Source organism: Pagrus major, chromosome 21 (genome assembly GCF_040436345.1).
Source record: "Pagrus major chromosome 21, Pma_NU_1.0".
Lineage (NCBI taxonomy): Eukaryota > Metazoa > Chordata > Actinopteri > Spariformes > Sparidae > Pagrus > Pagrus major.
In genome coordinates, this window is record NC_133235.1 from 23,741,174 (window position 1) to 23,768,114 (window position 26,941).

General features: G+C 40.4%; 1 protein-coding gene across 1 annotated transcript in view; it reads right to left on the reverse strand.

Moving 5' to 3' along the window:
• tnn (tenascin N) overlaps window positions 1–22,763 on the reverse strand; it is a 38,403-nt gene extending 15,640 nt beyond the window's left edge. Inside the window, exons 1-8 of the mRNA XM_073491225.1 lie at window positions 22,568–22,763; window positions 22,220–22,420; window positions 21,653–22,027; window positions 13,516–13,649; window positions 13,304–13,433; window positions 10,637–10,819; window positions 9,124–9,213; window positions 639–902 (exon numbers count right to left, since the gene is read on the reverse strand). Coding sequence (XP_073347326.1) covers window positions 639–902; window positions 9,124–9,213; window positions 10,637–10,819; window positions 13,304–13,433; window positions 13,516–13,649; window positions 21,653–22,027; window positions 22,220–22,420; window positions 22,568–22,763 — 1,573 coding nt within the window. The remainder of the gene's footprint in view (window positions 1–638; window positions 903–9,123; window positions 9,214–10,636; window positions 10,820–13,303; window positions 13,434–13,515; window positions 13,650–21,652; window positions 22,028–22,219; window positions 22,421–22,567) is intronic.
• Between the last annotated feature and the right edge of the window lie 4,178 nt (window positions 22,764–26,941).

Genomic DNA, 26,941 nt, shown 5'->3' on the forward strand with positions numbered 1-26,941 from the left:
GCCTTTAAATGAGGTGTCCAGCCTAATTATGTTAAACAGCCTTTTTTCAGTGAGAGTTCAAGTGTCCCTCTTGGCAGTTAGGCAAAGAGGGGTTAGCTTGCTAAGTGCATAATGTCTACTGTGATGCTTTTTACTTCACACCACATCAAGGACGAGGAAATTGTGCAGAGCACCAGCCTGCAGAAGATCAAAAGGAAATGATTGGTGCATCGTACATAAGGGCTATTTGAGGTGAGAGCATCTTGCACAAAGGAGCTTAAGAAAAAAAGACACTTAAAACATCTTTGCTTCTCACAGGCAGTAAAGAAAAAAGGAAGAGAAAAAAAAACACTACCTGGGAACACTTGAGATATCTGAGAATCACAGGTCATTGTGCAGACCCTCAGTCATTAAAAAGTGTAAAGAGGAGAAAAACGTTTGGTCTTACATTAAATATCTACGAGTGTGTTCAAATGAAAGTGTTACTAGTATATCTGTTATGTCTAACCTTTGTGGAATATCAAACAACAGACCCTTTAAACGTCCGCCGATTTATATAAAGGTAATCTGCGAGGCTCTTTAATTGGTGTAGACATACACAAAAGATAAAAACACGTAAATGACTCCTGTAATGAACCAGGGTCCACTTCAAAGTTTACCTGTTTCAGCCTCTGTTGAACTCTTTCTGCTGACTTTGTCTCCCTTGAAGGCCCAGATGTAGACCGTGTAGAGAACTCCAGGCCTCAAGCCAATCAGCTTGTATGAGGTGCTGTCACGTCCTACAGGGATCTCGCCACTGGATCCCTCAGAAGAGGTGTAGCTCAACATGTAGCCATCTATTTCTGCCTGGATCCGATCCCATGAAACTGCTGCAGTGTCTTCTGTTACTTCAGTGGTGACCAGGTTGGTAGGAGCATCCATGTCTGAAGAGGAAAAAAAATAGATTTGATTTAGGCACAAAAAGGACTTTTGGTTTAGAGAAGTACTGAATTTAGGTTAGCGAACCATGTGGTTTGGGTTGAAATGACTACATCGTCAAGATTAGGGGACCTTTGTCCTCAACAATAAAGGTTATGATTCAGGGACAGTCATGGCCATACTATAAAAACACTGAACAGCTGTCTTTATTGTTAAAGTCTGGCATGTTGTTGACCCATCCCTTTTTTGCTCTATTATAACACTACCTCTGCTCCTGTCATAATCACTATGGATGCTTTGTCACTTGAACTTAATCATATGTTGTTTTGGGGCACTTGATGAAAAGGACTGATGCTGTTGTTTTCATCTCAACAAACAGGTTTGAACTGGGTTAATATAGTATAACAAGTGGGTCTAAGTTTAGACTGAGCAGCATGTAGAAGGTAAGACTAGCTGTAGTCTGCAGACTATTGAGCGCTTTGAAGCAATGTCACTAATTGTTTCTTTTTCTTTTTCAATCAGCTGACAGGAAGTGTAATAAAAGCTTGTTGTCAATCATACATGGATGGATAATAAAGATGACCAGGGGGATCTCCAGGGGAGATCTCTGTGAAGCTCTTTAAAAGAACATCACTAGCACATAACCCGACCAAAGGTCTTGTTCTCTGAGTTCAACAGGACATGCTGCAGTGGGGTGAGAAGAAACAGTAGAATACAGAGCCTCTGTTTGTAAAGTTGGCGGGCTTGAGGAATCACAGCAGACGTATGGAAGACGCAGGCAGAGCAGTTGTTGGTGAATGTGTGTGGATGGGTGTTAGTCTCTATAGAGGGGATCTCGATGGAAGTGAAGAGAGAGAGAGAGCAACAAAGAAAGAGAGGAAGACAGAGAATAGAGGAGGCGCAGAGGCATAGTAAGAGAGACACAGAGGAAGTGAGGGGAAATGTAAAAGCAATCATCATTTAGGATTATTCCTCTGTGGCAGCGGCTCAGTCGAGGTCAGTCTTGTGTCAGTGCGCAGTCTGCATCATGAAAACTGATTGATGATGCATCCAGGAGAACAGAGGAGCTATGCAACTGTCTAACTCCATACCCCCTCTTTGTCTCTGTTCTCCTCTCCTGTTGTCACTGTGCCGTCCTTGTGGCTGCACCGCTTGACAAGCTGTCATGAGCTAAACCGCAGGAGGAATTTATAATAGCTCCATTTTAGTGGGATTGAGTGTTTCCTCCTAGGCGTAAAAGTAAGGGCTCATTCAGTAGTCTAAGTACCTTAAGTGATCCCGACCAAGGGAGCCCAGAAAATGTCTATCCACTCATCATGTAGAAAAACACATTCATATGCACACATTTACAAGAACGTACACATTTACGATGACTCAGCGTTTAGGTGTCCATCTAACTGTTTGGTCTGCACACTATAAAAGAAATCAACAGCAGTTGTACAGAAGCTGAGAGTGGCCCCATGTGCGGTTTCTTGTTGATGTTGATATCTCGAGATCATGATCACGATTGTTTTATCTTGAGAAAACAAACGGCAGATAATTTGTCACAAGAAAATGACTTTGTGCTATTCATAGGAGTGGACCGATACATTAACACACTGCTCTGTGGGGTGGGTTTGGGAGTTTAAAGGCAAACAAAATGAACTTATTATGAACATTTTCTGTTTGTTGTAGGAATGTTTTCCCTGGTGCTTTGATAAAGAGGTATTTACATTATGTCTACTGTCAGGGGTAGGTCTAACAATAGTTACCTCGGCCAAGGAGGCTATGTTTTAATCCGTGTCTCTCTGTTTGTTGGTTGGTTGGTTGGTTGGTTTGTCAACAGGATTACACAAAAAGTACTGAACGGATTTCCATGAAACTTGGATGGAGGATGGGTCTTGGCCCAGAATAGACCCCAATTACTTTTGGATCCGGGAATTATTTCTCACTTTTTTTAACATTGTGAGATAGAGAGTGTTTTTGGTCACATTTGTTAATTTCCCAGGGAATAATGCATGGATATGGATGAAAAAATGTGGCGTATCTAAGTGGATGGTAACTGTGAGTGAGTTCATGAGGGGACTGTTGGGCCTTGGCGGAGGTATGCACTCTTCCAAACACCCATCTTTGAACATGGCCTTCATTTTTATCTCAGTACACATTAAGTTTTGTGACTGAATCTGGCACGATTGTGATGCTATCACCGCTGATCGGTCCACAGACGGACAGACAGGCACATAAAAACCTTCAAAATACTCACTAATAATCACTGGGTCTAATCACTTCTTTGTTAGACCCACTACAAAAGGTGTCTCCATGATGGCGCGCACACACACACACACACACACACACACACACACACACACACACACACACACACACACACACACACACACACACACACACAGAAAAAGGTGAAAACAACCGATGCTGTCACAGCTTGTAAAAATATTTGCGCCTGTGGCCATTCTTGGCTTCCGTACATTTGTGTAAACCAGTATGTTTTGTATGTTATGGTTATGTTTTATCTGCTGAAAACACACTGCATATTTTGTGGCATGCTGAATGTTCACACAGACTGTGTATTTTTATTATTACTACTAATCATTTCACACCGGAGCTACGTGAGTATGACCAGGTGGACAAACAGGCAGCATGGGCCAGCAGGCACATTGTATTTGCATCTTGTAATTGGGCAGTAACTGGGACGTGGCTGTCACACATAGAACTAGTAATTTAATTCCAGTGGCGCTAGCAGGGGCTTTAACATTATATTTAAAAACTGCATATGTAATACTCCAATAGCCAAATTGCTAAGACAAGTTGCCCGCTGCACTGTCAGTCTGAAGAGGATTAAACAGCTTTTTCCCCCTCAAATATTACAAACGTTTTGTTTGTGACACACACTCGAAGTCATGTCGGCCACAGATGTCCTCTCAATTCAATAAAAGTAAATTAAATGAATGTGTGTGGAACTGATCTCCAACAGTCAAACAGCCCAGATGAACAATGAAAGCATTTGACAGCTTGAAGAGGAGGCCGCCGTTGTTTTGTCTCCCTCACTGCAAATGAACCTCAATTGTTATTTGTTTTTCAACCATCTGAATAAAGCACTGTATTCAACTGAGCCTTGCTCTCCTTCAAAACAAGGGTTTTCTCCTTCCTCTCTGGTGTTATTTTGTTATATGTTTTGCTCCTATAGAGAGTATAGCCGCTGTCTTGGCTGTCTGATATATTTCAGATGTTATTAGATCTTTTTTTTCCGAGCACTACTACTTTCTGAGGGCATCTTGCATTTGCTCTGAAGTTTCAGCGTGTGATGGATCGAGTTTCTCCAGACGTTATACCTCACTGGCTGCATAGCGACAGCGCCTATACCAGGCTACAGAACACGAGCTGTGGCTTCAGCCATTTGGAAAACAGCTTATCCATTATGGGTGGCATGTTCAGCAGAGGCTTTTGACCACAAGGCGCACGGTAACAGGCCGTCTTTCATCATTTACAGCCTCACAGCTGCACAGCCTGACTGCAGCGGAAGCCATACAGTAAGTCTGCAGACGGAGCGGAGGGAAAATACGTGTCAATAGAGACTACAGTATGTCAGGCGTGACATATGTATTGTTGTGGAGTCCCATGGCTATGTTTGTCCGACAATCCATTTGTACTGTAAGCAGCTCATCATTCTTTATGACAGAAGCGACTCGTCTAATTTGCCACATCTAGAAGTAGAAGTAACACATGGATGACATGAAAGGCCCCTTTTGCTATCATAAACCATCCTTTCATTATTCCTCCATTATTCAGGCATACAAATATTAAAAAACACCATTAGATCAACAGTTTCCATTTTCTTTTTCCAAATGAAGTGTGTACTAATGCAGTTAAATCACCACAATCTATCAGTATATTATCACCAGTCAGAAAGGGAAGCCACTTCCGCCTCTGGTCTTTCATTTTTCTCTCATCAAGGACAGTACTGAATGTAATATATTTAAAGCTTCTACTGAGGTCTGAAGCAGTTGTATGCCTCCATGCACCAGTCCTGCTGCTGTTCCTGACCTGTGGCGTTGAATAATAGGCAGAACTTCTATTCAGAATATTAGGATTTCGCAGTGAAGTTGACCTTTGAACTTTTGGATGTAAAATGTCTTCACTTCATCATTTTATCCTATCAGGCATTTGTGTAAAATCTTTAACACAGCTAGTTTGTGAGATCCCAGTAACCTTAACCTTTGACCAGTCAAATCTAATCAATGAACACTGGATATTTCTTCCAAATTTAAGGAAATTCCTTCGAGGCATTTCTGAGATGTCGTGTTTGCAAGAATTGGACGCCATGAGGTCAAAGTGACTTTTGACCTAGGACCACCAAATTCTAATAAGTTCTTCCTACAGTACAAGATGACATCCGAAATTTGAAGAAATTCCCTCAATGTATTCTTGAGATATCGCATTCACAATAATGGGACAGGTGGACAGACAACCCTCAGGCCATGGCTATCGCTGCGGCATAAAAATGACATCTCTCAAAACAAAACAAATCAGTTTCTATTAAATTTTCTAATTGTGAGATCCAGTCAAGGTACAAACAGCATCTTTCCTGTATCTTAACCTTGCTACAGACTCACGCATTTACATTTATGTTCACACACACATAAACAGACGGATGTGGTCCCTTCCAACCCCATTCAAACAGACATGGAAGAAGTTAGTGTTCTTATCATTATCTCTATAAAATGTCCCTTCACACATTTTTACTTGTCATTTTTCTGGCATCAACTGAAACGGAGACACTGATGGACAAGTCTGAGCAGACAGGGTACTCCCACTGAGCCACACGAGGTGCTATAGTGTTTCCAGATAGCATAAAGACTAAACATTCGACTCCTGCAGCAAAGCCAGGTCCATCTGCTTTTGGTTATACGGGCCTTGGTGGTGACTTTATTGAATCTGAATCAGCAGCCGTGGTATGTTATGTTTATACGCCTTATAATCTTTTGGCAGGTTAGTGACTGTGAAACGTCTGCTCCGAATAGAGATTCCTTTAGTTCTGGTGTTTTCCGAAATGTTAGCTGTCACTGAATGATTTCACTGTGGAACGGATTGGCAGTTAAATGACGCCATACAGCCACCCACAGAATCACTCACACACACGCATATACTGTATGTATATGTGTGTGTGTGTGTGTGTGTGTATGTGTGTGTGATTCTGTTGGTGCAAGAGCAGCATAATTCCAACACACCACAAGCAGAGAGAGGATGATTTATAGAGCCACACTGGATGCACATGTATAATTCCAGCCATAAATATATAATATAGTGTCATTCAATCACTAAATACAGCATATAGTTCACTTCAGTCTTCACTAGGAGTGTGGCGATTTTCTAAATCCAACTTTGGGGGGTGGTGGAGATGAATAAGAAAAAAATGGGAAACATTTTCCGCTTTTGTTTAATCACCTCTGACAGCAATTAACTTTATCTTCACATGAATTAAACAAAAAATACACAAACTCTGCTGAGCACTAGTCTCCATATTAACTAAGTAAACCCAAAATTAAAAAAAAACCTCTTCTCTTCACATAAGTCTACACATTAAGTGTTGAAAAAAGTTGGATGTAAATGAAAAGTGACATGTTTACGAGCAGCTCATAAATGCACCATGAATGCAGTCAGTTGACGGGAGGCAGCTTGTTTAGTGCGAGACACGATCAAACACTCCGACAAAACTTAAGCTTTAGAGCAGGATGGGAGTGCAGCTTGAGGGGGAGATGTATTTTTTCACAGTTTTTGTCTACTACAGCAGTAAGTTCAAGTTCTGTGACACGTATATGTGTGTCAGGTTAGGAGGGAGTCATAGTTTTGGAAGACAGGGCCGCGACTTGAGACTGTGTATGTTTGTATAGCGGCCTCCTTTCTGAATCGTGACACATCTAGTCTCCATAATTAAACTGGAAAAAAGTTTTCTACTTTAACATTTAATTGTCAAATAAATGGTTGCACAATGTAATGGATATAGAATAATGAAACCATAGGCATTTAGATTGGTTTAATTTTGTCTGCCACCTGCAAGTAATCTAGTTAGACTGGCAGCCTGGCACCAATTCTGTGTGCTTTCACGTTTCTATTATAGACTCAATGATTGAGTTAGCTCTGGTTTTGTCCTGTGTTGTTATTATTTGTAACTCTGAGGAGAAAACAGAAACCATTAAGTTGTCTTTGCAACAGCTGCGCCAACAATAATACCACTTGGAAACGCTAGGAGGTGGAAAAGTTGTCTGTTGCCACTTTAACAAATTACAAGGCCATAGCAACAACAATGTTCAGCACCATTCACTGTGTTGTCAGTTTGACCCATGTGTTTAATTTTAGTGGCGGCAAGTTAAGAAACAGCTGAAAGAGAGTGAGGAACCACAACAAAATACGATGAACCTGAAGAAACTGAGGAAGAGATGAGGGAGAGAGACAAAAGGAAGACAGATGGTAAAGACGAGGAGGATATATAACAGCTTCTATAGTGGAAGAAAAAAGCTTAGTTTCATACCATAACGGTTGCTATGTACTAATGCATTACATGCTGCTACTTGTCACTAAAATTGCCTCTTTGTGACCCATTATTTTAATATCCTGCCTCATTCTTGCTCTTGATATGTCTATAAATATCTTAATTTCTCATTCTTATTGGCCCAGTGTTCTCCTGTTATTCCTGCTCATTTTTCTAACCTCATTTCTAACTGTAAGCACAGCACTTACTCTCTTTTACATATTTTCTACATTTTCTCTTTATGTTTCTCTAATCTCTCCCTGTACATAACCACGCCAGCCCCCGATGCAAACAGCATGTTCGGTGAGATAATAGGTGACTGTGCACTACGTTGCTCCATGCCAGTCGTCATGAAACAGGCACATTCTTGCTGGCAAGCAGAGCTGAGGACTATCCTCCTCAATCACCTCTGAGCCTTTTTCGTGAAACACCTAAAATGAAGGATTGTAGCCACTGGAGTGGAGACGAGCCACTGTCTGTCTGGTGTAGATTAGCACATTCACACACGCGCGCGCACACACACGCACGCGCGCGCGCGCACACACACACACACACACACACACACACACACACACACACACACACAATTACTACACAAGTAGGTGGTACACTCACACAGAAAAAAAGATTAGCAGTGACAGGGGCCTTTGAGTACCTGACTGGCTGCAAAAGAAGAGAGGTGAGTCTTGAAAGTACCTAGCTAAGACTGATGACTAAAAACCATTAAATTGGCTGCCTCAGGGTTTAAAAAACGAAGAGCCATCAACCTGGAGACCGCTTTTGAGCCGAGTGAGCTCTGAGGGTGGATGAGAGCAAAGGTGAAGGAGGAAAGTGAGGAGAGAAAAGAAAAAAAAGACAGAAAGTGGCTCAAATGAGCAGAATGACGGGAGTAACTGAAGACCTGCCGTGTCATCATGGACTATTAGTCAGTCACTTAAATAATAACCTCAAAGTAAGTGAATGTCAGGACCAGCTGTTAAAATGAAACTGTAAAATGAATTCCTCCTCACGTCCTAAAACCAGTCCAGAACATGATCAGTCCAACCCATTGCCACACCGCTAAAATCCAACATTACCAGATGGACTCTGTAAATCATGGACCTTCTCACCTCAACCATCAGGGAGCATCTTGTAGTCGTTACACCGTTCACATCATATTTCCCCTCAGTGACCAGGCTCGCCACAGCCATTAGGACCTGTCCAGATTATTAGGCTGTAAATTCCAGCCCTACGTCATTAACCTATAATTGTGCTGCTTCCTGGCTGTATTCATTATACTATTACCTTTGGCTGTGTGGGGAAGGTAATACCAGGTTGTATCACGAAGCATGTCAGTATTGTTCATGACAGACGATGTGTTTTTCCTATTAGGTTCTGACCGCTGGTGAATTAAAGGTGGATTGACAAGAGCTAAGAGCAGTCTTTGATGCTGCACCCAATTCAAAACTGAGTGGAATATGGATTTCCTTGCTGTTTCTTTAATGTGTTTCACTTCCACAAGTGGTCGATCTATCATTTTAAGTGTCTCCCAATTCAGACACAGTCAGTGGCTGCACAAACACAAGTCTCTGCCATTTCCGTCCAGCAATCGTCCATTTGAGGAAAATTGGGCCCATTTTGTGCTCACCGATAATGTACAGGATTTGCTCAAGCGCCGGTAGCACATTATAATAAATGGATAGTGATGTGTTGACACTGACCTGTGGCGCCAGTGACAGAGGAGGATTTTCCCTCAGTGGTTCCTTTGATGGCCTGCACTGAGATCAGGTACTCTGTTCCTGGATACAGACCTGCACAAAAGACACAGCTTTTAAAATGGAAAATGGAAAAATGAGCTGCAGTTTGAACCACTGTGTGGTTTACTAGTGCTCAGTATCACCATCATTTTCTTTAATGATTTTTCTTCCTTGTAAAATACTGGGTAATTTCATCTTGCCAGGCCTAAATGTAACAATCTGAGAAGGAAATTCACTCTTTGGTTAACTTGATCATAACTTGAGACCACGGTGAGTTCTGCTCAAGTAGACATTGCTCTAAACTATTTCATTGTTATCTTCCATCATCCGTATTTGAATGGACATCAACAGTTTGTGATGAATGATATGTGACATAAATATTTGATAAGATAAGATATTTTTTATGCATTTGCATTACATGCCCTTATTTCATCCAACTGCATATTATGTAAAGGTACACTATGCAGCAATTGTTGGGTTCTGTTTGTAGAGACAACCATCAAAATTCTCTCCATCCTCCCCAGCCGTAACTAACTGTGGGAAAATGAGTGATATGGTATGCTATGGTTGCAAATGTTTTATCAACAATGTGTTTATCATATTGTTTGTGTATAGTCTAGCTTGTGAGCAATAATTACATGTTATTATAATAATGTTTCACCTGATTAAATCTCTTAATCAGACAGGATTTGTCCGCTTGGTGTTCTGCATCAGTTTATTTGCATTTTTTCTGTGCTGTCTGCCATGTTCATAACTTCTTCTTGGATGCATTCTGCTTATAGTCTGGCACCTGGTCACTACCTTTTAATAAAATCCTGAACTAACCTGCATGCTGTTGTTGGCTGGGAGCTACACACACACAGCCCAAAGGTTGCAGCCGAGAAAAACATCCCAACAACAGCAAAATAGGAAAAAAATAAGAAAATACAGGCAGAGGGCAGGGTCTCTGTAGATAAACAAACCGCCATACACTTCTAGGGGGTATACATTGTTTGTTGTGTTTTTTTTAAAGGACAATCTTGCATAGTATACCTTTAATATACCGATCATCTAATACACTTCAAGGTTGTATTTACATGTATTCATTGTATGTGTGCATGAGTGAGCATATTTACTGTATGTGTGATGATTATAATTTATAATTTTCAAAATAAAAGTGGCAAACTGACTCAAAATAAAACTATTTACCACAAAGTATCAAACAGGCGCAATAGTAACAAATACTAGTGTAACAAAATAGAACATATATATATATTTTTATAATCAATATCAGTGTGTTTTCTTAGAAAATGGCAACTGAATCTGAGGTTTTTATATTGAGAGGTAATTTCAGAACTTAGGGGTAAAGATGGAACGTGGCTGTCATTTTAAGCTGAGCTCTGGCACAACAATCCAGAAGTATACTCAGGGGCTTCAGGGGTTTACATGTATTTATGTCTTCAGTACAAACTTCTGTTCTGTCTGTTACAATACTTACCCACAATCGTGTGTTTAGTGCGTGCCTCCTGGCTGCTCTGTACGTTCAGCTCCTCCTCCTCTCCAGCGGGGTCAGTGTGTGTGAGCCTGAAGTAATCCACCTGAGCTGGCGGGTTCTTCCAGTCCACCTGGATGGAGACTTCTGTCTGGCCAAGAACTCGGATATCATCAATAGCTGAGACATCTGGGAGGGATACAAGTGTTGGACGACAAGGTGGAACTGGGCGTACAGACATGACCCTTAAAATAAAGCCCCTTTAATCACAAGCATCTGCCCCGCACTGCTCTCATGTCCTTCAGCTAGACGATGAATCCCTTCCACCCTGAAATGTGACCTTCCTGGGCAGAGGGCCATACAGGAATTTCCCTTCTGGCACTGAGAAAATATCATCAAAATATCAATGAGGGACTCTTCGTCGGATCACTTACTGAAGATAATATCATCACTGAAATGTCCTTGTATAACTTTTAAAAGGAAGAAATATCAAACTCTTTCTTTCACAAATGAAAAGTTAAATTCATTAGGAATAAAGCGGCTCCTCACTCAATTCAAGACACTCTGGTCTACATACTTTGTCTGGTCTAGTTTGACCAGCAACTTGTAGTGTCTAATGAAAGGTAATGTAAGCAAACAGGACACAGATAACAGTGTATTACGTTAGTGAGTCATTTCGCTGACTTGTGGCCAGCTGCGTGTTGTTCAGGAGAAGTCACCAAGTATTGCTTTCATTGTGAAAACACACACCAGTACACTCAGTGATCATCATGTTAGGGTACGTTGCAAATGATAAAAAACAGTAATGTGAGCATTGATGTTGAGACACCACTTTAAATGTAGGGCCAATATAATGACTTTATATACTGCTGGGTAGCTTAATAACATATATAATAATATATCATAATGATTAGTCGATTTATATTGAGTATTTATAATCTAAATATGCAATAATAATCTAATAATTAAAGGGGCAATATGTACGTCTAATTTATACTCGACACAAACAGGGGGCAGCATATCATCAGAGTAACTGCTAAGTGCTGCCATTAGCTAGTTAGCTCATTTAGCCAGTGTCATGCGTTGGTATTTTTCACTGCTAGCATGCTAACTTCGGTAGGTATCTCTGCAACAAAGAACGTAGAAGTCTTTGACACAACGTCAACATTGTTTTTTCTTCACATTTTCACGAGAAGTTTTGTTAATTTTTGAATATCTGAATTGAAAATTCTTACAAGTTGCACCTTTAAAAGCTATCAAATAAATGCAGTGGAGTGGAAAGTAAATGATTTGCCCCTAAAATGTAGGAGAGCAGAAGTGTGAAGCAGAAAACAAAATTACTCAAGTAAAGCAAAAGTAACTCAAAATTGGACTTTCTACCACTGGTCAGAGGTATTATAGGGGTAATTACCAAAGATTAGAAGGTCTAAAGTCTTTTTTTACACACATGCCACTTCATCAACAACACGTATGTAACTGATTGTAAAGAAATATACAACATAGCCAGGAGGGATGACAGGATTTGCAGCATATGGTGAAAAAACACAGAACAAAGCCATCAAACAAAACAAATGTGACCAAATGAAAAGGGTAAGCATTTTTTAAGCAAGCTACCATGTTTTTTTCTCAGGGACAAAGAAGAAAAACATTCACTCGAGCTCTTTGAAGTAGATCATCGTTTGAAGTCGAAAACTATGTAACCAGTCCGCCTCGTGCTGTGTACTCCTCACACAACCATTAGCCAGATGATGGCGTGTTTTCTCATGCCCATATGGGAATGCCATGCTCTGTGAGGTTTTCCATGGCTAACCATACTAACCTCACATTAGACTCTAACTCAATATGTCTGTCTCACTCACGCCCACCGATCCTGTCTTGTAATCTGCTTCTCTTCCCATCCGTCTCTACCACATCTGTGAGCAAGTCCGATTTGCATTAAACACATCCGTGGAGCCATTTCCTTGTCGTTATCTTTAAATTTAATGTCTAACAAACCGGGGCTTAATGAAACACTCAGTAATGACAGACCTCAGCTTGTTCATTGCCTCTTTGGGTAGCATTTGCGTAAAAAGACAATCATGCCAGATTTAAATACAGGAAAAAACGTATCTTACACAAGTACCTGGAAGTAATTTAGTGTACGTGGAACAGACTGTTCATTTGTGCATGAATATATAGACCTTAAACAGAAGACTGTCCAAATCAGGAAGTTATATCAAAATGTTTTTTGTTCAAATCTTTAATATTTGTAAAGTAGTGTGGACCTGTCAACTCAAACTCTACCATCCTCTTGCTTCTTTCCTAAAATCTGGACTCTTAATCTCCAACACCTCCTTCCTCTAAACATTTAAAAGCTTGACATATTGTTTTCATGCCTCATCACACATGTACTTACATTTGACCTCAAATTTGACCATTTAATCCCCAGAAAATCTAACCTAATCCCCTCAAACCTACAAGCCACACCTGGCCTTCCTGCCACAAGAGTCCTTAATAGGTCACATCTGCCCTTTTCTCTAAACCACAACACATCTGAAGGCACCATGCTGCACCCAGCCCTGTTCCACCTCAGGAGTACTGTAATGGATTTTTCATCTGCGTCATGTTCATGTAGTCAGAAGAAGTACACAATGTTGTTTTTTTTCAGATTTGATTTCAGTGGTCTGCACTCACCTGTGGTAGCTTCAATCTTGTCGGCGTCACTTTGGATTTCTTTGATGACAGCATACACCTGGACGATGTAGGTGACCCCAGGGGACAGTCCGGTGATGAGGTAGGAGTTCTCTGTGTTGGGGACCCGAACCTGGGTTGAAACAAAGGTGTTTTAAAAATATGTTTCTCCTTTATTCCACATACTGATATGACCAAGAAGAAAAAACACATACTTGCTCCAGGGCACCCTCATCCCCTTTGGGATGATATGTCAAAATGTAATACTCGGCCCCGCGAACTGACTCCCACTCAACCAGGAGAGAGGCGTCGGTCACCTGGACCAACCGCAGACCCTGAGGGCCGAGGACTGAGAGAGGAGGAAGCAGAGACACAAAGTTTAATGGAGGTTATAGCACATTTTAGTACAATGTTCAGTTACTTTAATTGCCTCCTTGACTGAAACCCTCAGTCATTTTCTCACTTGTCATGTCTTTTAACCTCACTTAGTCCATTTACAAGCCCTGACAAACCTTTTTTTTCCTCTGTAGCATCTTAATCTAAACCTTTCTTTTTATCATTTATAATGTATACATAAACATGCAATAAATTGTTTATATTAGAGGACATTTACAGTGTTCATTCATGTTACTTCTCCTGAAGATATATTTTATATATTTACACAACTATATTTTCGGTTATTTTTGCTTTTGATAAGCCGACACCCAGCAACGAGTTACCAACCATTTAATTATCAAGAAAAAAACACAAACTGATGTTAATTTTAAGAGGTGCCTTACAATTAATTCACAGCTCAGTTGACTCAATGAGCTCGGGCACAGCGCTACAGCCCCCGGCATGGCTGTCTTATAACTCGACTTACTACCACACTACATTTTGTTGCTGTGCCAGTGCTGGAGAGAGGAGCACAGTGGACTACATGTCCCTGTCAGTACTGATGAAACTACAGGTAATTTTGAAGTTAACTGTCATTTGTTAGAGCTGTCCAACAGTCACTTGTCAGAGCTAAGGTTAGCCTGTCTGCCCTGGCTACTGCCCACCGACCCTGTCTGGTAATCTCTTTCTCTTCACATCTGTCTCTACCTCATCTGTGAGCCAGTCCCACTTCCATTAAACACATCTGTGAAGCCATTTCCTTGTCGTTGTCTTTAAATTTGATGGTTAACAAACCGGCGCTTAATGAAACACTTAGTAATGACAGACCTCAGCTTGTTCTTTGCCTCTTAACGTAGCATGCACGGCAGATTCAAATACAGGAATCGCACAAGTAACAGCAAATAGTCATTCATTTGTGCATGAATGGATACACCTTAAACATTGAACCGGCCATATCAAGAAGTCATATCAAAGAGTGTTTTTGTTCCAAGTAGTGGAGACCCATCATCTCATACTCCTCCGTCCTCTTGCTGTGTTCTTGCATCTTTCCTAAAATCTAGACTCTTAATCTACAACACCTCTGTTCTCCAAACATTTAAGAATTTAACATGTTGCTATCTAACAAGTGCTGAACACAGTGCAGTACAAACATTTTCCAAAACTCTCTTTATCTAAATAAATCAAACCCCAACAATAAAAACAGACTTACTTAACTCAAGCAGGTTTCAAGTAACTTAACTTATAGTGAACTAAATTAACAGCAACAAACAAGGTAAAATTTCAGGGTACAAAGTACATTTATTGTCATTTTTTTAACTAAACTAATAAAAAGTAATGATTGAGTCCTTGAGTCCTGCTACATCTATTTAAAACAATGAAGTAGTTGAGAAAAGCATATAATACTGTTGTGTTTTAATATGTTATCGTTTAATAACCTTGTCTCCCTTTTATTGCCCTGTCCTCTCTCCTACCTGTTTGTTCCTCTTACACTGTGTAAGAGGATCATGAACTTGGCAAAAAGCAATGCATAAAGTTGAACACTGAGCTTTCTTCCCAAACCTGAGATGGGAGGGAAAAAAATCGTTTTACAAGCTCTTCAACGGAGATCATGGAAAAAATATGTCAGGGGGGCGAATATGAAGGTATATAACTACGGGGGAGTACAATAACATAACAGCAGCCAAAAGACAGAAGACAGCAAGTCAGCAGGGTTGGGGAGTGAGGCTTTCTACAAACAAGGAGAACGTTTTGTGGGTACGATAAAGGGAAATAAATGGTAGATGATGATGGAGGAGCGCAGCACATGTGCACACAAACGCAAGCATATTTCAAGGGGAAAAAGTGAAGGAGTTGAGAGTGGTGAAGGAGTCTGCCATAACTTTGGCAGGGAAGGAATTCACATCAGGTTCAGATGCTGTTCCATAAGGCAAAGTCAGGAAGCTTCATGTTTTTTTTTTCTCAAATGTAGCAATCCTTTTCCATCCAGTAACAGTTAATATCCCCCTGCTGCTACTCTAGGCACGACTGTCAACAATCTTTACCCTCAAATAATATTTCAGAAGACCTGGGGTGAATAAATTAACATGTTAACATTGGAAAAAGTGGAAACTAATAGTGATTTGTTTCTCCCCTGATTGGAAATGAGTGAAATGCAATTTGAAGAAGGAAAATATGACTAAAATAACATGTTTGGACTTTTTAAGGTGACTATAAATCTGCAGCGAGTGAGCGCTAAGGAAGTATCAGTGTCAGTGTTGTTCAGGACAAATAAAATGGGAATTCAATCGACTTGTTTTTTGTTGTTCGTCTGTGTCCCGTTACCTGTAATAAGTTTCCCATCTGTTCATAAATGTTTTAAAATCAGACATCTGAGGACATCAAGCTTTTGAGCCAATAACCCATCAATATATATACTGCGTATACTGCACTGTACTATTATTGTATATTATTAGCAGGGCTGTGCCGATAGACGATGTCAAAGTCCAGTGCCGATGCCTGACAGTCATCCACTTCTGAGCCCTGTACCATCGTGATTAAAAACGCTCCAAACCAGAGAGCGCAAAAATGTAGTGTGTCCCCTGAGAGTTGCCGTAAGTGGTGACTACAGTGGTGAGCTTACTCCTGCCTTACAGCAACTCTGAGAGGACACACCACTTCAAAAACACTTTTAAAATTTTTCTTTGCATTTTGTGTAACTTGTGATTGGTACTATTCTATCTGCCCACTTGAACTGAATTCAATGACACACTTGTAAAAGAGGCCAAATATAGTTTAGAGTTGAGGACAGAATTTAAAGTTGCCTTATGTTAAATAAAATCTCTTTCAATGTGGCTAAGAATGAAAGAAAACATTTTTGAGACAGTCAAAGAAGCCATGATAAGAACAGTACATCCAAAGCATCTGCATTGTGTTGATACAGCTTCAAAGAAGTCACTATGTTCTCTTTTTATAATCTCACCCGCATTATACCGAGATCACCTTATTAGATTTGGTTTCTTAACTTCAAGTTCAGGCTACAACAATATTTTCATTGTTAAAGCACCGCTGATTCTCTAACCCATATGGCAGCATCAATGAAAGTGCACCATACAGGATGTACAGTATATCTAAAGCCATACTTCTGGAGTCATGTTGCTGTCATCACCCACGGAGCAGACTGACATCCATCACCTAGGCGCTGAAATGGCCAGTAGCCACATAAAACAAAGCATGTCTCCACTGGTTTGCTTTTGTGCTCCTCTTCTCCCGGTCCTTATTACCACTATTATTACTAACACCTAAAATCAACACAATGTATTTTTTTTTTCTTACCTCCCACTTTCCCTGCCTCCCTGACTGTTCCTCTGACACGCTGCCACTATTGATGTTGGACTCCATTCAACAGCACCTACACACGAAGCTGCAGATCTGTCTCCAGCTATTCTCTGCCTCTACAGAGCGAAACTCAGCTTGTTGAAACTAAATCGGCATAAAGGGTTTGACACCGCTGACCTGCTACTATGAAGACCCAACCATTTTACCTTTTTTCTACCTGAAACTGGTGGTGTAGCTTTTTTTTTTTGGTGGATCCACTCCTAGTAAATGTTAAAAATTGCTTCTGTTAAAGTATGTGCTATCTACTCTGGGTTAAAGCCAGAGGAAGAAATGCTGTAGACAAGTATAGACAGAGAATACGCTTCTTCTGCAGTCCAAGAGACAGTACGATGAAAAAGCCAAATTCTGTGCCTTTCACCTGCAGGAAAATCTTCAAGATCATCTTAGAATTGACTGTCACAGTATGAACTCAGTGAATTAAACTGTCCATGCCTGGCTGCTGCTGCTGCTCACCTTTCTACTTGCTCGGCCTTAAATTGCCATAAAATGCAATTTTGTACTCTGCACCTGAGGCAGTACAGGAATAGTGGTTTGGTGAGCAGCGCATTTAGCGGGGAAGGTGATGATTCTTCTCCGCGGTCAAAGCTAGATGGAGCCCCAAAGGACTGATGGGTGTTCTTATATTCCTGCGGTATTACAGTATGTGACCTAATGTCATCTACAGTAGAGGCCATAGATGTCAGCGGTCATGGGGTCAGCACACTGAAAGGGCCCCGTCAGCTGCTGTATCTGAAATAACTGTTGGAGAGATGCTTTGAATTCCACAGAGGTAGGTCACTATGGCTATTAAGAAAACTGCCATAAGTTGAGGTTGAGTCAGAGACCTTTTTGTCCATGAATTGGCCAATTATTACTAATAGTTGGGAGTTAGATTTAATGGAGAAAAATGCACTTTGAGGGAGCTCTCAGAGTCTGCTGGTCATAGTCATTATATCTTAGAAACTACAATATAAAAAGCCTTAAAACATAGCCAATAATTCCAATATGGTTTCAAAAATCGTAATACCTGCTAAGCTTGGATGCTAACAAATATTTTCCAAACTCTTTTATTTCTCTTTTAGACTGGATAGCGTAGCAGATCTGATTTTTTGCTGGCACTTACTGTAACTTTCACAGTTTAAAATGATCAAAATCAAAAGCTGCACATCATATCAGCCAGGGCTGCACAATGATTGCAAAATAATCAAAATCCTATTATGGCTGAGTGCAATATCCAAATCACAAGAAGCTGCAATGTTTTGATAGTGGTAAAATATGTGACAAAACAGCATAATAACGATGTACTATAGAGCTGCAGAGATGCTCCAGCCTCCACATTTTGATGTCCCGATGAAAGATAACACGCTTGCCTGGTACGTACCCCAACAAGTGTCACATCATCATGTTTTTAATTAATTTTTTCAGTGATAATGGAAATTGTGATGCAAAAATTCTCATTGTCACTAATTGTGAATCATACTGCAGTCACATTATCTGTCAAAATAATTGGAATTTGCTTCTTTTGACCATATCGTGCAGCCCTGATATCAGCTGCAACAGTTTATTCCACAAGGCTAACTTCTGACTGTTGATTGTGCTCTTCAAACCAAAGGTTGTTTATGAGCAGAAATACACACCATTATACGTGTGGATTATGTGTTTTTGTAGTCCAACAACACAAACAGACAAGGGACTCTTCTTTAGAGAAATTACCCAGCGTGTCACATCAATTTCAGGAAAGTTTTCTAGTTTAGTCTTATCAGTTTTTTGTTTGTTTTTTATTCAATTGCTCTGCACCACCAGCGTTTGGCACATATAGCTCATTAAAAATAAGATGTAAAAATAATTAGGCTACAGCTGTTAATCAAATGAGTCAGAAACATTTAATCAGTATGTGAATTATTACATTTATAATGTCCTTTTTGAAAGGGAATACATACCTTTTCACCTTTATAAATGCTTTGATGACAGAATTCTATGTTCTTGCAAAACCCGATTAAAAAAAGGGAACTTTCAATCAACATTTCATCTCATGCTGTTTATCTCCTTTTCAGATTCTACGTACATGCTGCCACCATTATTTAAACTACTACTCAACACTGTAGTGTTTCTGCATATCTTAGTGCTGTAGTTATTCTTGCTTTTAAGAACTTGCAAATGTTAAAAGGTAAACCTTGTTGAATTTAATGTAGAATTTGGAAGTTTTTAAATCTAATACTGGTTTCAATAGTGCTTTTGCTGCTGCTGTTGAACCCAAATTTAGTTAAAGCCCAGAACACTTGTATGAATATACTGAGTATGGTGGTCAGCTAATAGGCTTTGTCAAGGAAGAAATTCTGACACATACACAGGCGTATATCATAAAATTATTGATGGCTGAATTCCATTTAGCTGCTTCGGTTTCAGGGTCCTGGTATTGTGCCTGCTTCCGTACTCTCACTATGTCACTGTTTACTGGGACACACAGAACAGAACTAATGTTAGTGTTTAGTAACACTTGTGCTTTTCCTTCTATGACATTTCTGCCGTACAAAAGCCAATAAGTTGATGAGCCAAGGATGCTGCACCATAAATCAAACAGATTGCAGTGGATAAACTAAACACAAACGGATTGCTGTAAGTCCAAACTATTCATTCAGGTAGATCCAAGAGGTTTTCACTAAATTATATATGAAAGATATTTATATGCAGGTGACTTGGGCAAGTGTTATATTTAATGGCCCCAGAGCTCCTTGTAACATCTGTGTTTTCCATGAGACAGCAGTTAATATTCACAGCTTAATGTCAGCAGAGCCATAGAGGTGACTAATAAAATCGTGAAATGTGAATGTTAATTCTCTTGCGAAATACAGATCAAACTAAATGCAAGTCAGGGTCATAAAAAGTTATTATGCTGCGTCCCAGATATATAATTTACCCATAAAAAGATCATGATGGAATATGCTTACTCAGACACCATGAACCTCTAAAGGACACACAGGAAATGTTGCAGGTAGCTAAGAACTGCCCAAGGGAACAAAACCTGTATGAATAATCTATGTCTGCAGGGATCAAAGAAACTGGAAACTATGCTGGTGAACATTTTGAAATATTTCTCACCAAAACGTTATTTCGGTCAAAACGACATGAGACCAGCAAAATCTCAAGGTGAAATCCATTTATACGAGTGGATTCACGGGCAGGAACAAAGTGCTATCTTCATGAATATTTCATGTTCAAAACTGGTGACCTTGTAGATTTGTGATAAAAAAGGCCAAGTAGAGCCAACAGCAAGCCATCCAAGTGCCCATTGAGCCAATGGAGAAACTAAGTGGAGGAAGCTACCATAGCTTATTTCTCTGCTCAGGAAAACTTTACTATCAATATGTATTATAATACAAAATGTAGTGCCTCTAGTGCAAGAGCAATTTAATTAAATTATGTACAATAATGATAGCAGAAAACTTTGGGCGAGTAAACAGCTCAGTGAAGATAACTGTTAAACAGACTGGATATGTAAATAGTGGTGTAGCGATGAAGTATTTTTGTAGGCTAACCCGGAAGTTAGCGTCGCCCTGGTTCCCTCCACAAAAAGTCAATGGGATTTTTGAATTGTATTTTTGAATAGCGCAGAAAATAAGCTCTTTGGCAAACACAAGCTTAGGATACTTACACGTTTTGTTCAGCAAGATAATCTTCACAGATGAACACCATTTTTGTGATTTTTGAAGCTAAAATGAAATCACTAGAAGTAAAAGTTGGGCTATAAACTGACAACATTGCGGTCGCATGACTTGAACGTCACCACCACTAAGCATCTTACTACACAATTACTATACACATTTTCTCTAAATTAATCAATTTACATGTTGTAAAGTTAGAGTTAGACTAGTTTGCAACTGAAGTTGGCCTGTACAGATGGACTAGTGAGTAGATGAGTCTCCCTGTACTGTTTGGGACGGTACCTTTTGAGGTGATGGAAGGAGGTTGGTGGTGTTTCCAGTTCTGCTGAGGACTGGTCGCCGACACATTTTGCACCTAATGGTGGTCTGTCATTGTCAGACTTCAGGTAGCCGAACTATTTCCAAATAACCGAAGTGGTGTGACCTTTCTTCGGTACCATTTCCTCGCACCCGGTGTCGAGTGGACACACACAGGTGGTCTCCGTCACTCTGAGTAGTTGTGAGTGGGAGGGGCCGGAAACATGCATCAACCGCATGCATCTGTTTCTCTGCTCTGTGATTGGCTGTTGGTGTAGTGTTTTCCAGGTAAAGGAAAACGGACTCAAAAATAACTGTTTCGAAAATAAATGTCATAAATTTATCATTGTTATCGTGGAGAATTTTATCATGAAAATGGTAGAGATCGTTTTATCGCCCAGCCCCAGTTAAGCCTGTAGTAACCACAGACCTTATTTCAGGCATTTAACCGAAAACCCCTTCAAGAAACCCATAGACTTGAGACAAGGGAACCACGTGCAAAAATGCTAAGACTTCTGAGTTTTAGGACTACAGACTACACCAGGTAGTGCATCTTGCTAGAATATTAGCTGTTAACGTTAGCTCTCCTATATTACATAAGTTATTGTGCATGCAATGAAAGAAATCCATATAAATTGTGTTGTTAAACATGTAAATAGCTTACCCAATGAACAGTCTTCCCCGAAAAAGCCTTCATCACAGATGCACTGGCCATCCACACACCGGCCGTTACCGACGCAGTCATTGGGACACTTCTGGATGCTGCAATCCTCGCCGGTGAAGTGCGGGAAACACACACATTTTCCATCCACGCAGTGTCCCTTGTCGTTGCAGTTGTCTGGACACATCAGCTGGCTGCAGTCCTCACCTGTGTAGCCTTGGTGGCACACACACTTCCCATCCACACACCGGCCGTTGTCATTGCACTCGTCTGGGCAGGAGGACACCGAGCAATCTGGGCCTTCCCATCCCGGGTTACAGAGGCAGCTGCATGTGTCGTGTTGGTAGGTACCATGGCCACTACAGCTTGTGTCCACTCCTTGAGAAAAAATAATTGAAAAGGTGTTATAGTGTGCTTGTTAGGTAAATAATTCATAGGTACACATGCTAGTTATTTAGCATATTCCTTCTAAGTATACTAAATATAAATTACCAACTAACTAGCTTCCTGCCCACAGCAATCTCCTATTTCCACTTGTTCACCCTTAACTGTGGGTCAGGAGTTGCTTACCTGCAGCACCACCTCTTCCACAACATCCCTGAGTGCACTGGGTCTTCAGGTAGTTGACTTCTTCCTCTAGCCCATTGACCCTGTATAAGAGTGACTTGAAGCTTTCCGACTCGGCACAGTCACACGTTGGTGTCTGCAGCCTGATGTTGTGTCGAAAGATGATGTCGTTCTCTCCATTCGTAGTGGTCTCTGTCTGCAGACCTGCAAAATGTGATTTGTAGATGCACTGTAATGGGTCACATTGCTTACACACAATTATACAGGATATTTATTATAATATGAATTCTTTCTACTTTCATTTGTCATTTGCATTCCCTATTGTTCAGATATTTCATTTTTGTTTATGACCTGTGTCACCCTGGTTTGGCAGACGCTCGAGTTTACAGCTGTTGGTCCCCGGGATGTCGATTTTGTAGACGTGGCTGAAGGTGACTCCCTGCTCTGGGGCTGAGGGGTCCGGGTGGTTGTTGGTGGAGCTGACAGGTGACATGGTGCAGAACAGGGCCAGCAGGCACAGGGCCCTCCACAGGAGTTTGGTGGTCATGACTAGAGGACAAGATAAGAGCAGATCATTGTTCATTTTTAATAAAATACACTTATTTATTAGTACTCCAAGAGATAGATGTGAAGATAGCCTATAGCTGCCGTGTTTGTGTAGTATTGAGCTGGAGTCTGGAGATAATTAGCTTAGCTTAGCATAAGAGAGGAAGCAGCGGCGTTTCTTGTTGTCAATATGATGACAAGAATCCAGGAAGTAAATGTTAAAGACTTGAAAAAATTCCCGTATCTGTCCTTTCATTCGGATCCGCGCTAAAAGTTAAAGGGGTCTATTTTGACCCAGACTCATCCTCCAATCAAGTTTGGTGGAAATCCGTTTTGTAGTTTTTGTGTAATCCTGATGACAAACCAACCAACCAACCAACCAACCAACTAATAAATAAACAAACATAACCTCCTTGGCGGAAGTAAAAATTTGATCCAACATGTTTATAATTGAGCTTTAAAAGCACTGACTGGTGTTTTTTTGTTTTTTTTTTACTTTTGAGAGAGCCATTAGATCTGTTTACCACTGCTTCCAGTCTTCATGTTAGGCTAGGACATAAGAGGTACCAATCTTAGTGTTCAACTCTCAAGAATTTGTTTAACTTCAGGAAAAAAAAACATTGTGGTAGAAGGTAAACTAATCGAGGCAAATTAAATGCTCATAAACATATTTCTCAAAAATTATAATTATTTATATATATATTTATATATTTATATATATATATATATATATATATATATATATATATTTATATATACACAACAGATATGTCAGTACCAAAAAAACTAAACTCCTCACTGCTGTCTGTTGAGCAGATCAAAATCACTTCCACAGTCTCACAGTGGCATGACACAGTGCTTCATATGGAGATTAAATATATATTCCATCTGTTATTTTAATGTGAGTTTATAGATTTTGCAGAGATTGTATCTTTGGCATGTACAATGTCTAACAGACTACCGAAACTGTAGATGTTTGTCGTCATGGCTGACTGGACCTAAGTCTCCAGGTTGGAAAAGGTCACGTTTGTACTTTCACGTCAATGTTTTATAGAGAACTGTGGACAGAAATACTATCTGGACAATGCATAAGTTACATTACACTCAGTGGGGCATGCTGCTGTATATTTAATCTCAGGAAACCTGAACCATCATGTCACTGTGGTGTGTGTGTGTGTGTGTGTGTGTGTGTGTGTGTGTGTGTGTGTGTGTGTGTGTGTGTGTGTGTGTGTGTGTGTGTGTTAGGGCTCTCATTCCACCGTATGGCAGCAGAAAGTGAACAGTCATCACTTTGCCAGAGATCCTTTTGCTATAAACCATAAATTGCGCTCAGTCAGGCGTTTCAGAGCTTCAGAGAGTGCAGCAACTTGTCCTCATTGATGATGTCATTGTGTCTAATGACAGTGATGTCATGTGAACTTAAACCTTGCAGCGGCTTCCCCAAGGAATTAGGAAAATTACATGCTGTCAAAAATAGTAGGCCTGTTATAACCTTCAGAAGGTCTTTTTTTTCGGACTTTGGTCTGAATTTAAAAGTTTGAATTGTGGCAGAAGGAACTTCTGACCTAACTGCGCTAAGCTTGTGTGGTCTATGGAAATACAAAACCTCTAGAAGGGTGACTTAAAGCTCTGTAATAAAGTGTTGGGGGCCCTGCTATAATGCTTGACAGCTGGAAAACTCCATATACATACAGTAGCATAAATGCTTCAGTAAATCCATGGGATTTCTTTGAAATCATACAGGATTATTGAATGGAATATGCATGCGCTGCAAAACCCCAATGTTGTTGGTTCACATTCGTAACCAAAGAAGACAGTCTTTGACATTGTGACTCATTCTGAGCAAAGAGCGCTTCAGTTGGAACTATAAAAGTTGAATAAATATATGTTTTTTGTTCAGTTTTGTAAATGTATTCTGTTATGCTGATGTTTCTAACCCAAACATTTCCTCATTGAGCATCAAAGAGTAAAACAGATGGAAAAGACGAAAATGTGCATAGAGAGAAACAGATCCTATAAATCCCACTGGACACTGTGTGAGCATTGGCAGAACATTAAAATGTCAACAAGTGGACATAAAGCCTGCCAATCCTCCAACTGCCATTATGATGCCATTATCATATTAACAGAGATTCTGTGCAGGGAGAATATCTGACCTTTTCAATAGCTAAAGTGGAAAGCTACTTTACTTTTTTTCAGTAAAGTAAACTTTGGCTTCTTCTTCACCCTGTGATGATTTACGCAGGGTGTAACTCAAGTACTTCTGTGACTGAAAAGCCTCTGGTCCTTTTTTAGGGAGACGAATAGATGTATAATTACCGCAACCTGTTTCTAACAATTCCAAACTCAACATGGCTGACCTTGTTTGGTTATTTTAGCTGTTGCTGGTCGAAAGCTTGAGGTCGGAGACTGGTGCCAATGCAAGAAACCCAAGCTATGACATCACTTGGTAATTGCTTTTTTTGACCCAATGTGGTGGCCAAAGCCTTAGTAGGTGTTTTATCAGTGGCCAAGAGATGAGGTAAAAGAGACATTAGGGGATGGAAAGAGATTGGAAAGTAAGGGGAAAGGGCGATGAAAAAACTAAAAAGTAAGAGAGATTAAGTGAGTGAGAAAGAGTGAAGAGGTGATAGAGGGAGTGATGGAGAGAGTGTGTTTGAATCAGTGACAGCCTAGCAGTTAGCCACATTATAGACAGTATACTATAACCATGTGGAATGTCACTGAGCACTGACGCGCAGAGATGCTTAACAAGCATGTTTATAGCTCCCTGTCAAGATTTTATTTGATGCTCCCGGTCTTCAGGCCCTTTTCTTATTTCTCTTGGAGGAGATAGTACTGTGACCTTCCAAGCATAGCAGAGGGCCACCACTGACTGCTGAGAATGTCCCGGTGTGGGTAAGAAAGGCAGATGGAGAGATTAAGAGAGATTAAGAGAGTGGAAATGGGGAATAGAGAGGGACATGAGTCAGTAACATTTTAGAAATGCTGCTGGATGGGTAGATGATGGGTGGATGGGTAGAAGAATAGTTAGATGGATAGAGAAATGGACAATATTTTTAGTGATCAATGGATGGATGATGGACAGGTGGATGGACAAACGGATGGATGGATAAACAGATGGATGGAGGGATGGATGGATGGTTAATTATATTAGTTGGTCAATTAATTAATGAATAAGTACAGTATATCGATGCTTAAATGAAAGGGTTAATGAATGAAGAGATTAATGACTGTTAAATGTGTAGACAGGTGTATGAATGGACAGTTGGATGGATGGATGGATGTGTGGAGGAATGAATGTAGGATATATGGAGTTTTTGGGTTAATGAATGAATGGATACGTGGAGGATATATGGGTTTGATAGATGGGTGGAGCAAAACATAGAAAGATGACAAAAGGATGGATGAATGGATATATGGATGGATGGATGGATAGATAGACCAATGGATGGGCCAATGAATGGATGGATGAACCAATGGCTGGAGGAACGAATGGACCAATAATGGATGGATAGATGGATGGACCGATGGATGGATGGATGGATGGACCAATGATGGATGGACCGATGGATGGATGGATGAACCAATGGATGGATGAATGAATGGACCAATGATGGATGGATGGATGGATGGATGGATGGACCAATGACGGATGGACCAATGATGGATGGATGGATGGATGGACCAATGATGGATGGATGGATGGATGGATGGATGGATGGATGGATGGATGGATGGATGGATGGGTGGACCAATGACGGATGGACCAATGATGGATGGATGGACCAATGACGGATGGACCAATGATGGATGGATGGATGGATGGACCAATGATGGATGGATGGATGGATGGATGGATGGATGGATGGATGGACCAATGACGGATGGACCAATGATGGATGGATGGATAGATGGACCAATGGATGGACCAATGGATGAAGGGATGGATCGAATGATGTAGGTCATCCTCTAGTATAGCATATATTGTAACTATACTGAAGTAGTTAAAAGATGAATGGAGCAGGTGGTGGTCGGACAGTGAAGTAACAAGTAAGATTAGGTACCTCTGAATGAAATACTGGATCTTTGCAGCATTAAGTGGCTATTATGACAAAAAGCAGGACAGAAATATTTCGCTTGATTTTAAGAAAAGCAGATTTACTGGATGTTCTCCAA